Source organism: Lissotriton helveticus, chromosome 1_1, assembly GCF_964261635.1.
Source record: "Lissotriton helveticus chromosome 1_1, aLisHel1.1, whole genome shotgun sequence".
Classification (NCBI taxonomy): Eukaryota; Metazoa; Chordata; class Amphibia; order Caudata; family Salamandridae; genus Lissotriton; species Lissotriton helveticus.
In genome coordinates, this window is record NC_136057.1 from 1,924,573,550 (window position 1) to 1,924,589,642 (window position 16,093).

The 16,093-nt window shown below is 45.1% G+C and overlaps 1 protein-coding gene across 2 annotated transcripts in view; it reads left to right on the plus strand.

Annotated features, from left to right (window-relative positions):
- LOC144755000 (2-5A-dependent ribonuclease-like) overlaps positions 1–16,093 on the plus strand; it is a 300,991-nt gene that overhangs the window by 80,716 nt on the left and 204,182 nt on the right. For both annotated transcript variants that reach the window (XM_078643409.1, XM_078643400.1), the window contains one exon: positions 250–1,971. In XM_078643409.1, coding sequence (XP_078499535.1) covers positions 456–1,971 — 1,516 coding nt within the window. In that variant the 5' untranslated portion in view covers positions 250–455. The remainder of the gene's footprint in view (positions 1–249; positions 1,972–16,093) is intronic.

The window sequence follows — 16,093 nt, forward strand, 5'->3', positions numbered from 1 at the left end:
TGAATAGTTTCAATGCTGGATGCAGTTACCGTAGTTGGGGGTTGGGAGACAGAATTAAAAACTGTGAACACTATTTTGAACAAAACAGTGCAGAATTGTTTGAGTGTTTCAGAATTACATATATCCAATATAAAAGTGCGTTTTTGACTAGCTGCACCCAAAACTGGTAAACTATAAACTAATTGTGAAAGAAAGTAGAGTAACGTGGTGCTGACTATATTGCTAATCTAATTACCCTTTCTGCTTTAGGATTAATTGCACAATTTCTCCAGTTCGGATAGAGCCTCAACCGGATGAAGCAGGTCATCAGAGCAGGCAGTACCGTTCAGCAGGGGAATCATTCAGAAGTCACAATTAACTTCATCTGTACACCAGAACAATCCAGATAACAGCCTGTGCCATATATGTGTTTCCAACCACTCAAGCAAACTTTACTGTTATGAACTGGGGAGGACATGGGATCCTTCATGTCAAGAGCCCCCTCCGTGGAGGAACAGGAAATTATTACTGTGGCAGAAGAGATGCATAGTGCAGTCTCAGGCATCCAATCTCAAACCGGATCAGAGTCGCAAGTCAACACAGCGCCTTATCCAGCGGGGTTAAGCAAATGCAGGTTACTTTGGAAGGCTGTTGTAGAAGGGAATACTGATGAAGTCCGCCTCCTGCTGGAACAAGGTGCTGATATCAATGCAAAACTTAAATATGGATGGACCCCGCTCCTTCAAGCAGTGCAGCTGGGATGGGATAAGATTGTTAATCTTTTGTTGGAAAGGGGGGCAGACCCATTAGTCAAAAAGGATAATGGTGCTACTCCATTCATTATTGCTGGGATGCTGGGAAGTGTAGAATACCTGAAGCTTTTTCTTTCCAAAGGAGCAAATATCAACGAGCAAGATGATTATGGCTTCACAGCTTTAATGGAAACTGCCTTATATGGCCATGAGGAAGCAACCATGTTCCTCTTGGGTGCAGGAGCAGATGTGAATGTGGTGCGGAGTGCAACTGATAAAGGAAAGTCCAAGAGTACTGGTGGACAGACAGCTCTTATGGATGCAGCAAAGAAAGGTCATAGAAGCATAGTTAGGATGCTGCTTGCTAAAGGAGCCAATGTGAATCACCATGATATTCATGGACGAAGTGCATTGCTTCATGCCCTGAATAGTTCAGACCCCACTGTCATCAGTATTCTGCTTGATTTTGGTGCAGATGTTAACATGAGAGACAAAGAGGGCAAAACAGTTCTTTTTCTAGCAGTGGAGAAGAGTAACCCAAGCTTAGTTGAAGCTTTATTCAGTAAGTGTGGAGGTCAAGTCAATGTTCAGGATAACACCGGAAGGTCCGCTTTGCAGGTGTCTGTCAAAAACAATGATTATAAAACAGTCAAACTCTTGTTGGAAAATAGGGCTGACCCAAAAAATAAGCATTTAATCCGGGAAGCCCTGACCAAGTATAATCCATTGTTGGTGAAGCTGCTTCTCAAGTATGGTGCGACTGTGGATCCAAATGACATGTTGACAAACTGGACTGCTGTCAGCAAATGCTGGGGGGAGAAACTTAAAGAACTCCATGATATGGTGCGTCCACTCAAAGGGAAACTGGAAATCTTTATCAAGGACGACTACAAGATTAAAAGTACTTCTGGGGTAGGCGTCTATCTAGGCATCTATGATGGCCTTGAAGTAGCTGTGAAGATAACCCTGAAAGAAGGTGGGAATGAGAGATTCCTACAGGAGCAGCGGTGTCTAAATTATTTCCAAGGCAGAAGCCATACTATGAAGCTACTTGGAACAGAAGAAGATGATTCTCGCCATTACTTGTGCCTTATGTTATGTGAAAATAGTATTGAGGGACAGAAAAACCTATCTCCATTGAAAACCAAAAACATCCTGAAGGATGTATTCCAAGGTCTTGAAGACTTACACCAATCAAACTTTGCCCACCAAGATGTATGTCCTGCCAACATTTTGATAGGTGAGTACTGTCTTCTCACTCATGCAATGAGTACATTTTGTCTAGTGGGTTAGGTATTTGAGTTGGAACCATGTGTTAGAAATACAACATTGAGTAAATCGCTTTTTGCAGTCTTGAAGCAGACAGTATTGTAATTAATAATTGAACATATACTAAAAAGCGGCCCCTTGCATATGATTGGGTGACTTTCTTGTCTATTTTACCTCCCAGTGCCTGACATTTTGACTTTGGCTTCCCTCTCTATTATATGATTTTCCCACCCAGAGACGTTACCAAGTTTTGATTGGTTGACTTTTATACTTCATTTACTGATTTCAGGGAACTATCGTCCCTTTGGTATGCTTCTATTGCATTTCTGTATTTACACAGAAAATATATATTGACCGTTCTCTTTTTTGCCTTTCTTGGTAGGCTCTCTGCTCTCTTTTTCTCTCTGTGTGCATTAGTTGCCCCTACTCCGTCTCCTTTGTCATGCCTCATTTCACCTTCCCTCCCGTTGGCCTCCCCTCCCGTCTCTGAGTATGACGCTTGAGCCTACTTATCGGAGTTCTCCAGACCTTCCTCCTTTCCTCAAGCTGTGCTGTAACCAGCATAGTGTCGGGAATTGGTTGCTGCCAACAATATTTAGGAAAGAAGATCCATGTGGATGGATTATATTGGGTTGAAGTTTATTTGGTCATACCTCCTCTTTGTTACTTTGTAAGGGTTGGTTCTTCCCACGTTCCCTTCCTATGTGTAAAGTGATGCGTCTAACAGCAGGTGATTGGCTGCAAGAGGAGTACCCACAAGGGCACAATGAAGTATGAGATCTGAGCACCTCATTGTCATCAGCCTTCCTGAAGCAACACTCTGGGACAGACAAAAAGGCAGTTCTGGCATAGATATTTTCTTATTTTGAATATCAAAAATTTATTTATTTATTTATTTATTTGATTTATATAGCGCACTATAACCCAGAGGTCTCTAAGCGCTTTGACAGGGTCCACAGGCAACTCAAGGGCTACAGCAGATTTAATCATTTAGGAACCGCCCCATGCTTGCTGAAACAGCAGTGTTTTTAATTTCTTTCTGAAAGACATTAACTTAATGTCCTTTCGCAGATCTAGAGGCAGTTTATTCCATAGCGCTGGTAGGGTGTGTGAGAATGCACGACCTCCCACCGTAGCCAACCTACAACGCGGCTGGACAAGGAGAGCTGCTTCAGCCGATCTAAGCTCCCTAGCTGGTCTGTAGGAAAACAAACGTGCCTTCACGTAATTGGGTGCCCTTCCATACAGAGCCTTATGAACGATGCACAGCCCCTTGAACATTAGCCTCTGCTTGACCGGTAGCCAATGCAAATCACGCAAAAGGGGGGAGGCGTTTGTATGCCTTGGTTTTTTAAATATGAGTCTTGCAGCATCGTTCATAACAATCTGCATTCTTTTTAATAGTTTTTGTGGTAGTCCTATATACAGCGAGTTGCCATAGTCCAGCCTGGCTAGAATCATAGCGGAGACCGCACTCCTCAGAGAGGAAAAGGACAGCACAGATGAAACCTTCCTCAGTTGTCGGAGGAGGCCAACGCAGGTGCCGATCACAGCTGTGACCTGTTTTTTCATGGACAGTTTGTCGTCCACCCGGATGCCCAGGCTTTTGACCACTGTCGCCGGTTCAGGGGGGGTACCCAACTCCTTGGGCCAGAATTGATCACTCCATGGGTTGCCAACTAAAGTGATTGGCAACACCTCGGTTTTCTCCGGGTTGACTTTCAGGGAGTTCTCGGACATCCAATTAGCCGTGCTTCTCAAGATGTTACGTAATCTTGCAGCGGCATCCTGGCTATCATCCAATTGGATGATGAGTTGGGTGTCATCGGCGTAGTTGTACACCTGGCAGTCCAATTGGTTGAGCATCCGAATCAGGGGCTGTAGATATATATTGAACATGAGAGGTGACAGAGCAGACCCTTGCGGTACTCCGCAGGTGATCGATGTTGCGGTGGAAAGTAGGTCACCTAATTGCACTCTCTGCTTCCTCCCTTCGAGAAAGGATGCGAACCAGGCAAGTGCTGTGCCCTGAATGCCGGACTCCCTCATCCGCGACAATAGTTGTTCATGACAGACAGTATCAAATGCCGCGGAGAGGTCCAACAGCACCAGGGCACCTGGAGTTTTCTTGTCTGCTCTGTTCCTTAGCTCATCTACAATTGACAGCATCACCAGCTCCGTGCTGTGATTCGCACGAAAGCCCGCCTGATTCGGTTCTAGCCATGAATTGGACTCCAGGTGTTCCGATAGAGTGGTCAGAACGTGTTGCTCTAAAACCTTCGCGAAGAACGGGAGCTGAGAAATTGGTCTGAAGTTTTTCAGACATTTCACGTCCGCCCCCGCCTTTTTCAACAAGGGGATAAGTCGAGCCTCCTTAAAGGAAGCGGGTACTTGTCCTACCTGCAGTGACAGATTTAGAAGATTCAACACATCGTCCTCCATGCCAGGAAGTGCTAGTTTCAGCACTTCAGGTGGACACGGATCCAGGCCAGAACCCGACTTAACCCGCCCTATAAGAGTAGACAGCCTCTCCTTAGTAATCAAGGGGAGGGTAGTTAGTGGAAGTGTCACTGTCAGTGTAGCTGGCACAGCCTGGCATGGAAGTCTATCTTAGGAGTCGCCCTAATTTCCGTGACCAAATCAGTGATTTTATTAGTGAAGAAGTCTTGAAATTTTTGGCAGTCTTCCAGGGTGAAGTCAGGAGTCTGTTCCTTATTTTTCCTCAGCTCTGTAAGAACTTGAAAGACCTCTTTCTGGGGATTCGTAGCAGTTGTTATTCTTTCCTCAAGGAACTCGGACTTCCTAGCTATAATCGCTTGTTTATAGCAGGTGAGTGCCTGCATATAACAGCGCCTAGCGTCCGGATTATAGTCCTTACGCCAGGCTCTCTCTAATTTGCGAAGCCCGCGTTTCTTTTCCCGGAGTGACTCGTTATACCACCTAGCCCTTCGTCCTCTATCCACTATGTTCATTCTGTGTTTAGGTGCCACTTGGTCCACAACCTTTGAGACTTTATCCATGAGTTCCTTACACAGGATCTCTGGATTATCTGTATGATTATTAGGGGAAGGGTTGGCCCGGAGAAGATTGACCATTTTGTCCCCATCAATATTTTTCCATTTCCTGACTTCCCTCCACCCACCACCAGTCGTGGAGGTTTGTTTGTCCACTAAAAGGGCACCCCTCACCAGATAATGGTCTGACCATACACATGGCTGGGCTGTTGTCCCTCCCTGCACTGGGACTGTCGTCCAAATCAAATCCAGCATATGTCCCCTCACATGAGTCGGGCCAATCACTTGTTGAGCCAGGTCTAAAGAGGCTAACGCCTCATCGATCTGAGCTGCTTGACCTTCTCTTGGTACCTTTTCCCAGTGATAGTTAAAATCGCCCATTATGACTACTTTGTCATATCTTGAGCGGATGTCATAGACTAGTCCCGTAAATAAATCGGGAAACTCTTGCGAAGTCCCCGGGGGGCGATATACCACTAAGATGACCAGGCAATCTGTCCCCAGCTTCAACTTGACCCCCATTACTTCTGCGCCAGCCAGGTTTTCGGCCAAAAACCTTTCACCCAATAGGCGCGAGCTGTACAAGAGGGCCACGCCTCCCCTCTCCTATCTTCCACTCGGTTGTAGAAGAGTGCCGAGAAATCAGCTGGCAAGGAGGCTACTAAATCCGGCATTGAGGAGTCTTCAAGCCAAGTTTCTGTAATTCCGAGTATATCCAGATCTCCATCTTCGAGCAAAGTAAATACATCTAGATGATGGCGTTGAAGGGAGCGTGTATTAAGAAGACCATACCGTAGGCCTTGTGCCTTCACCACTATTTGCCTACCTCGGCAGGTACTAAGGGCAGCCAGCAGTCTTTCCTGCCTGAGTCTATCAGCGCAGCCCTGACTGATGACGCCCTTGCCTGTGTTAAGGGCCAGCAGTTCTGCACTGGTGTACACATAGTGCGGACCAGGGATCGTGGCCCCAGGCCCCAGATGGTCCCGGATGGGCACAGATGGGCTCGCCTCTGGCGTGCCCACGGCGCGCCCGCGGCGCGCGTGCGCTGCGCGCTTGCATATGGGCAGGGTTAAGTAGCCTGAGCGAGCGAGGTCGTCAGGCAGGCAACAACTAGCCTGTGAACAAAAATGGCGTCCCGCCCCGGCGCTTCCTCCCCCAAGATGGCTCCCACCCCCAAGGCAACAACTAAAGACCCGCTCGAACGCGGTGAAACATCAAATTTTAAATGCAGGTATGTCCTAATGCAATCCCCCAAGAGTGCAGACCTAATTAAATTAAAAAACAAATTATTTACATTTGTCAGAAGCGGCGCGTTTTTAAAAGTGCGCTGTACTCGCGCTGGTCAGCAAAATGATGTATTATCTTAAAACAGCAGCAGCTTGGAATTGCAGCGCTTACCTGTCGGGGAGAGGCCCTGAAGTGATCAGTTTAAGTAGCCTGAGCGAGCGAGGTCGTCAGGCAGGCAACAACTAGCCTGTGAACAAAAATGGCGTCCCGCCCCGGCGCTTCCTCCCCCAAGATGGCTCCCACCCCCAAGGCAACAACTAAAGACCCGCTCGAACGCGGTGAAACATCCAATTTTAAATGCAGGTATGTCCTAATGCAATCCCCCAAGAGTGCAGACCTAATTAAATTAAAAAACAAATTATTTACATTTGTCAGAAGCGGCGCGTTTTTAAAAGTGCGCTGTACTCGCGCTGGTCAGCAAAATGATGTATTATCTTAAAACAGCAGCAGCTTGGAATTGCAGCGCTTACCTGTCGGGCAGGCAAAAACTGCAAATTCACCCCTCATCCCTACAACCCATCAAATAGCAGTGCTCAGGAAGAACCCATCAGCAGACCTTGCATACAAAGTTTCCATGAATTTTCTAATGCTAGCCCTTCCTCCACCCTTCTTGCTTCAGTCCACCCTCCAGGTATAGGAATGTAGGCAATAAACTTCCACTATCGGGGGAACTACCCTCACTGTCCATGGTGTGGCATGCTAAATCAGGGGCATCTAGAATGGATTCCAATAGATTCAGGACTCCATCTCTCACACAGTCACGCAAACAGAGTTTGAATAGCAAACGTGTGCAATGCTTACTGCATGTGCACATGTACTTGACAAATACACAGCATTATAACTGCCTAGTTCTGCATTTCTGATAACAGCAGAACCTTACATGAGAGTGGTCAGTAGACTGCACCCTCTCTGACACATTTGTCTTTTATTTAATGCCAGTAGCGTAGAGGTAGCCTAGCAGCAGACAGACCATCGAACAGTGGCGTCACTAGCAGGTTGCGGGGGGTGCGGACCGCACTGGGTGTCACCCCATCATGGGGTGACGCCAATCTGGTTACGCTGGCTTGCTGTGTAACACAAACACAGCTAAAGGTAGTGCAGACAGACAGTGCAGCCTGACCTCTCAGAGTGAGAATGTGGTGACAGGTTGGAGAAAGCGGCAATGTGGGAGTGGGGCAGAATAAACGGGCAGAAGAGCAGATATTGGAAGTGTGTGTGTGGGGGGTGCAGATAGGCGTCAGAGCGTTGAGGTAGGGGTGGGGAGAAGGGGTAAACGGAAGGGATTAGACTAGAGGCTTCGAGCGTCGAGATAGCTGGTCGGAAGCAAGAGGGGCAAGGGTCAGAAGAGGGGCTGAAAACAAGAAGGTTCTTGCAGTGTTTAAAATTCAATTGAGCGAAATATGAACAAGACACCAAGAGTGAGCCCGGATGTACCAGTTCTGTTTCACCTGAAATTATGGTTCTTTCATCATGCATTTAACGTTTTCATTTCCACTCACCTGAAACAGGCAGATCTTAAAAAGTCCCATAGTATCCTGAACACAGCACGGCATAGCATGGATTATAGAACATAACATACTATAGCATGACAAGGCGTTACAGGCTATATGACAGTACAATACAGTATGGCATAACGTACCATAGCACAACATGCATTGACATACCATTGGATAATACATCGCTGCTCTGCATAAACACAGCTCACATTACATACAATGACATGTACTAACATAGCACAGAATCGCAGACAATACTCTACCATAGCACAGCTTTCGGTAACAAAGACATACAATAGTATGGCACAGCATATAACACCACAGGCAATTACTACTGCACACAGCTGCCAAGTTTCCCGAGCAAACATTTGACTAGTTAGGCTCGTCCTGGTGGATGTATGTCACTACAACGCGGGCTATTACCACGCGTGCCATTACAACGCTGTTTTTACAACGCAAGTCGTTACAACGACTTGGGCTGTAAGGGCTGGATAGTGGAATAGTTAAATTTTCTATTCCAACTCCAGCCCACGTTGACAGTAGGGAAGGTGTTGGAATAGAAAATTAAACTATTCCTTTGCCAACAGGGCCCTCCAGCGCAAGTCGTTGAAACGATTTGCGTTGTAAAAGCAGTGCAGTAATGGCAACGCGTGGTAATGCCCGCGTTGTAAAGGCTGTTCCCCGTCCTGGTTTTTACTTAGAATTCTGGGACTTGTAGTCTTACTTAGCCGAGTATAAAACTAGGACTACAAGCCATAGAATTGCAAAGAAGAAACACACGCAACCTAACATAGCACAGCAGAACACAACACAGTCCAGAGCCCTGATCTCCCGGCAGAGCGTGAGCAGCATGCAGGGCAGGCACTCCCAGCCGGCTCACCTCCAGTCCTGCACGGCCTGTCACCACATCTCTGCTCCGGGCCCCGTCCTGCAGCTCCGGCGGTCTGGCAGAAGTGCAGGGTCGACCCCGCACCAAATAACTTATGTGCAACAAGTCTTGAGAACGAGAGGCGAAAACAAGATAAACAACAAGTACTACACAGAAACACACACTCAGAAAAACATGAGTTAAATTTCTAAGTGGCTGCATACCTGTTGGTGCTATCACACCCATGCAGCATGTTCGCAAGTACATAAACAAGAGAGGCAGTGCGAACAGGAGCAGGCAGGGCTGGGCCCACTGCTGTGGTCTGTTCGTGCAGCGGGCACAGGAGCTGGGTCCTCTGCTGTGGTCTGTCCGGGCATGGGAGCTGGCAGGACTGGGTTCTCTAATGTCTGCTGGTGAGGGCTGTGTACTCTCCTGTGGTTTGCTCGCGATTGCAGGGTGCGGCCCATGGCTGAGGGCAGGGGCTCAGAGTGAGTTGCGGGGGTGCCCTCGAGAGCGCACTGGCTACCCTTGGAGAGGCACAGCAGAGATTGACGCTCCTCCTGGGACGGGAGCTGACCTGTGTTGGGGCGGCCTATGCTCTGGGATCTGGTGAGAGGTGCTGGACTGGCTGGTCCAGAGGCAGGGCTACCTAATAAAGTGATGAGCTATCCACTGTGCACCTCGCTCACCTCCCCCACCACTCCCACTGCCAGCCTGTTGCCACAATGGACTTAGCACGTTCTATACCCAAGGGGACGGCTTTATTTTTTTGATTTATTTCATGCGTTTTTATATCGCGCGGACTTTACCCGAAGGTGTCAGAGCGCTTTACAAGAGGAACAGTAGAGATACATGAGGAAAAAAATACAAGTGAAAACATTACAAAAGCAAATGATACGTTACAAGAGGAAACATGGGGCGGGGCTTGTTCAGGACTGCTGTTGAGCCAGGTTCCTCCCGTCTGTCCGCCCAGATCTCACGGGGGTTTAAAGTTCCCTGGGGTTTGCTGCGCGAGTACACATCACGGAGAGAGAAGCATCGTCTGACCACAGTAGTTGACGAGAGCCTCGCGGATCAGACTGGTATGGAGAGGGAAGGGTATGCGCGGGATAATGACCGGTGTTGAAGCGGGGTGTATGTAGCAGTGCTTCCACACTGTGTGCTCTCTGCACTGACCTCGCATAGTCCACACTGGAGACCGTGCACCTCCCGCTGCTGAACAGAGCTGTTAGTTTACTGCCCAAGCCGAGTCTGCAGCTGCTTCTACCAGCTGCTGGTGGCGCGAGGTAAATTGACTTTGGTGTGTGTCGACAGGCTGTGGAGCCGACGGCGGAGAGGGGAGGAAAGGCAAAAGTAACTGCAGAGGCTTGCAAGGGAGACAGGAGATGGGCACAGCGCGTAACTGTACGTGGTGAAGGCGCGCGTTCACCGATCCGGCCTGCAGCCTGCTCGTGCCCATCTCCTGTCTCCCTTGCAAGCCCTTGAAAGCATAGTCGACCACTATAGGTCTCGCTGGCGACAGCGCTTCGGGCTGCGCCGCCAGGTGCAAGACCTAAAAAAGGAAGGAAGCTTTAAAGACGTGTCAAGGAGCAATTTATTTTCTGGGCTGCCTGGTGTTCGCTATCACTATCTGTGCCGGGAGCAGCACCTAGCTTTGTATCTAATCTATTATCGTATGTGTTCCAGGGTTTCTTCTGCTCAGGGAATCCCCTCAGATAAACCAGATATAGAATGAAACAAAGATGGTGGGTCCAAGGCAGCACTGTGTATTTGGAAGATCTGACGCATGACTGTGTCGGCCTGCCTTCTTGGCGGACTCGGAGCGGAGGAGGTCCATGCGGTAAGTCGTGAGGGGTGACACCATGAGTTACCAGCACCGGGTGACACCAACCCTAGTGACGCCACTGCCATCGAAAAACCTAGTAGAGCAATATTTCATATGCTAATAATGTTTTTTCTTTCTACAGTTGTACAGCCTCATAATGCTTGTCTGCTTAAAATGCCTTCTCTATATTCCTAAAACCCTGCATGAAAAATTGGCACACTTAAAACGTCCGACTGATCCCTTTCCATGTTTTCATTCTAATGACTCTCACCTTACTGTCCATCCTCTGCATGTCTCAGATTGCAAGTATAGCCCTATCACACCAACATCAATGTTATTGTCCAGTTAGGTTAGTATCATATTACAAAGTAGGCACAGTAGTTACAACAAGAGTATTTATAATTATAGTATCTTTCTCCGAGTCCAGCCAACACGTGTTTCGTCGTATGGGGTCAAAACCCACGACTTCCTCAGGGCTAATGTTGCTCTGTTTCTCTCTGTATGCCTTCTGGCTGGTTATAATTCCGACCCAACCTAAGAGCGGCTGGGTACACAATCCTGTTCTGTGCGTGAATTAAATCGATATTCCCAAGTCATTTGCCTGATTTCTTTATGTATAATCCACCAAATTGTTCCAAGCTTTAAAGTAACCGTGCTTCGTACCGACTGATATTACAGTCCAGTTGTGGATGCTGAGTACGGCATCCTTCGAGAATCCAACAGCGTCAACTGGCAGCTCCGTTACTCCAAACGCACAAACGTTGTGCATTTGGACTAACGCACAGAACAGGATTGTGTACTCAGCCGCTCTTAGGTTGGGTCGGAATTATAACCAGCCAGAAGGCATACAGAGAGAAACAGAGCAACATTAGCCCTGAGGAAGTCGTGGGTTTTGACCCCATACGACAAAACACGTGTTGGCTGGACTCGGAGAAACATACTATAATTAAAAATACTCTTGTTGTAACTACTGTGCCTACTTTGTAATATGATACTAACCTAACTGGACAATAACATCGATGTTGGTGTGATAGGGCTATACTTGTATACTTGTGATCCACGGATCCATTTCAGAGGTTTTGGATGATTACCTCTCCCTAAGCACCCAAACAATCAATACTTGACTAGCAACCACATATTTGCCGTAAAATCCGTGAGCGCCATCTACATCCAGGGTTAATCATTCCCTTTTTCTTTTTTTTTCTTTTTTTATTAATTTTTGTGGCAGAGGTAAATTACATAAGCAAATACAATTGCAACAATAAAAAAAAAGTGAAGAAGAGAAAGAAAAAAAAACAATTAATAGCACCAAATAAAACACTAAGGCACATACAAATTCATTAGAATGCGTCTGCAGATGGGAGTCCCCTCCCCCCATATCACATAATCAAATAACTAACACTTAATACATAAATAGCTTTTTCAAATCCAAGTTTCAATCGGGGACCATAATTTTTTAGCAAAGATCTTTCTTTTCCGTCCCTTAAATTTATAAACAGCCTTTTCCATCCTGTATATATTTAACAGTTTAGATTGCCAATGACTAAAAGTTGGGGGGTCCTTATCTAGCCACCGTGAAGTTATGCAAGATCGAAATACTGCCATAGTTATAAATAAAAAACCTTCTTCAGCTGCTGACAGCGCTTCAGATTCAGTTTTAATTCCAAAAATTATAAGTACAGATGGTAAGATCACATTAGTATTCATCACAATATTTAGAAATTCTTGAACTTTAGATACAAATTGCATCAATTTTGGGCAACAAAAAAACATATGGTTTAGATCAGCAGCAAAGAAGCCACAGCGACTGCAGTTTGTACCCTTTAGTGCTTTCCACTTTGCAAGTTTTGAAGGTGTATAATACAGGTCTAAGGCAGACATAAAATGCTGACTTTTAAGAGAGCCATTAACTAAGACCGTATTACATATCTCGAAAGCCCTAGAGACATCTATTCCCTTAATTCCCAAGCTTTTTTGCCACTTCTCCGCATAAAAGACTAAATCATCTTGCATCCTGTCTAGCAGCAGTTGGTATACGGCACCGATTCGATTTTTCTTTCTGCAACTCTCTAGGACATCTTTTGTCTGCATTAAGTCAGTATGTAATAAATTATTGGTTTCCAGAAAGCTACGAATCTGCAAAAATTTTAAAAAATCACCCCTTATAAGTCCAAATTTTTCCTGTAATTCTGCAAATGAAACAAGAGACCCATTTTGATATAATTGCCCCAACAAATAAACCTGCGAGACTTGCCATCGATGCATAGCGGGATCCGCGAAGATCCCAGAAAGAGGACTATTCCCATAAAGCGGCGTGTAATATTTGAGCTTTGGTAAAAGATGAAACTTCTTATTTATTTGTTTCCATATCTGAAATACGGATATCATTATCTTAAACTTTGTTTTTTTATAATAGCTCGGTTCTAAAAATTTCACCAGGCATTGTCGCGCCTCCTCCCCCAGCAGCATTTCATATATAGATGGTGTCATAAATGTTTCTAGGCTAAAATCATGAAATAATAGAATCCCCATAAGTTTAAGTATGGCTGCCCAATAATAAAGTCGGAAGCTCGGTATTCCCAGGCCACCGCGCAGTTTCGGCAAAATACACCACTTTAAAGATCTTCTGGTACGATGGTAGCCCCATAAAAACCTAGATACCATTCGATCTGTTTTATTAAAAAGGGACGAAGGAAAGAAAAGTGGTATAGTGCGAAAAAAATTAAGAAATTTTGGAAAAATCAACATTTCACCACATTTGTACGACCATAAAGTGACAAGTGCAAATTATTTAGCCTTTCTAATGTCCTATTTGTAGAAATTAACAAAGGGTCCAAATTTAGCCCAACTATGTCCTCCACCTTGGCCGAAATAGTTACTCCAAGGTATGTGCCTGTGGGAGCTAGAGCTATACCTGTCGGTTGACCGACAGATGAGTGTAAAATTTGAGTTTTAGAGATGTTGAGCTTGTATCCTGATAGTGCACCAAACTCCTGTGCCATTTCTATAATTTTGGGTATAGCTAAAGCAGCATCTGAGGTCACAATGGCAACATCGTCTGCATAGGCAAAAACCTTATGATCAACATTATGCACTTTTACTGGTAGAATCCCTGTTTCTTTAATAAGTTTATTCAAATATGGCTCTATATAGAGTGCAAACAGTAAAGGGGAACAGGGACAGCCCTGCCTTGTCCCCCTGGTGATCGAGAAAGAATCAGAGATTTCTGTACCTATACGAATCGCTCCTTTAGGACTGAAATAGAGCGCCTGTATGGCCATAATAAATTCTAGCGGAAGACCCTTCCAGGCCAGAAAAGACCACAGGAATCTCTAGTCAACCCTGTCAAAAGCTTTTTCAGCATCTAGCAGGATAACCCCGACTGGAGATTCCGTGGCCTGTGCCCAGTCTAACAATGTAATGACACGCCTTATATGATCTGTCGTGTCTCTGTTCTTGATAAAACCATGCTGAATCTTAGATACTAAATCAGGCATCATATTCTTTAATCTGTTGGCCAGAATTTGTGAGAAAATCTTACTGTCTGATGTGATAAGGGATATTGGTCGGTATGAACCTAGTTCTTTAGGATCCTTACCTTTCTTACTAAATACTACGATTGTAGCCATGGACCATGAACTAGGTGGGTTCCCTTGGAAAGCTTGATGGAATATCTTAAGTAGCTCTGGTTTGAGCATATTCCTATAGGTGCGATAAAATTCAAGAGGGACTTGGTCTGGCCCCATTGCTTTCCCAGCGTCAAGACTAAGAATTGCATTTTCAATCTCCTCCCATATAATAGGAGCTGATAAAAGAGCTCTGTCATCTTCGATCAGCAGTGTATTTTCGATATACCTCAAATAGTCCATTGGATCACTAGCTTTATTAATTTCGTTATTGGTGTCGTTATATAATACCTTATAAAAACAACTGAATGCCTTTAGTATCCCTGCTTTAGTCTCCTGAAATACTCCATCTAAGTCCTTAATTCCCACTATTTCATTTAACGTTGCTTTCTGTCTGAGCCGTTGAGCTAAGATCCTCCCTGTTCACACTCAGCTCTGTGTTGTTTATATTTAACCGCTACCTGGTCTGCTACATATGAATACAAAATGGACCGCTCAATAACTAAAAGTCGCTGGGCCTCGTCAGAGCCTTGCCTGTCTCTAAGGGCAGAAGCAAGATTAACTTCAGCCTGCCGGACTTTATCTAATCAATCTTTAAAATCGGCTTGGCTCTTCTTACGTTTGAAATTGGAATAACTGATTGTTTCCCCCCGCACAATAGACTTAAAAGTATCCCAGACAACTTGTGTTGAGGCCGTCCCATTGTTCCGCTCAAAAAAATCCCTAATTTTTCCAGCCATAAATTGAAGATATTCTTCATCAAGTAGTAAATTTCTCTGAAATGACCACTGTATATTAGGTCAACCACATTTGGAAGGTAAAAATAATTCAATTATAACTGGATTGTGGTCGGAGACCAGTTGTGGTAACACCTTAATCTTCACGTTCTCCATAAACGAAGAGGAAACAAAAAAATAATCTAAGCGGACAAACTTTCGATGAGGATTCGAAAAAAAAGTATAGCCTGGGTCATTAGCTTGCAATTTATACCATACATCCACTAGCCCGTTTCCTAGTACTAGTTCTCTTAGAGCTCTATAAATCCTCTTTTTACGATCAAAATATTTCCTCTCAGACCTAATATTCCAATTCGCTTCGATGTGAATATTCAAATCCCCACATAGGATTATAGGCTGAGGCCAAGGTGAAATTTCTGCATTAACAATATTAAAAACTTCGTTATCGTCCAAATTGGGGCCATAGATACAGCAAACAGTAAATGTATGCCCTTCCACAACTAATTCGACAAGGCCCCATCTTCCCCATTTATCCGCTAAAGTTCTGAGACATTTCCCCACCCCTTTCTTCATACAGATTGCAATGCCTTTTTTAACACCCATTTGTTTAGAGGTGACTAAAAGTTCAAGCCCCAGATTTTTTAAAAGGGCTCGTTTATCCCAGGGAACATGGGTTTCTTGTATACACAAGAAATCAACACCTAAAAACTGTATTATTCTACGAAGAATCCCTACTTTTTTCGGGTCATTGAGGCCATTGATATTCAAAGTACAAAATTCTATTTTCTTATCCATCCTGTAGCAATAACCAGAAAGGACCAAAGAAATCAACAAAACGTAATATGTGTCTTAATGTCTGCACACTAGTAACTACCTCTGCCTTACACCCCCACCACCAGCCCCATCCCCAACCCCACCATCCCCCTCCCAACCGGAACCCCCCCCCACCCTCCCCATCATATGAGGCTCAGGAACTACCAGTTCCTGGAGCAGATGGAGTAGTGCGTCCCCTGCCCTAGAGACCCCCTCCGGGGGTAGAAGGAGAACAGTTCATACATATGCGATATCTGTGAAAACACAAAAGAAAAAAAGATACACACTAATCTTCTTAGAATACTCTAATACAGCAACATAGCCAGCTCAAAAATATGCATTATGTCATAGAGCATCATAGAGTGTCCAAATATTCCTTGGCTTTAATTTCTGAAAAGAAAAATTTCATCTGACCCTTAAATATAGT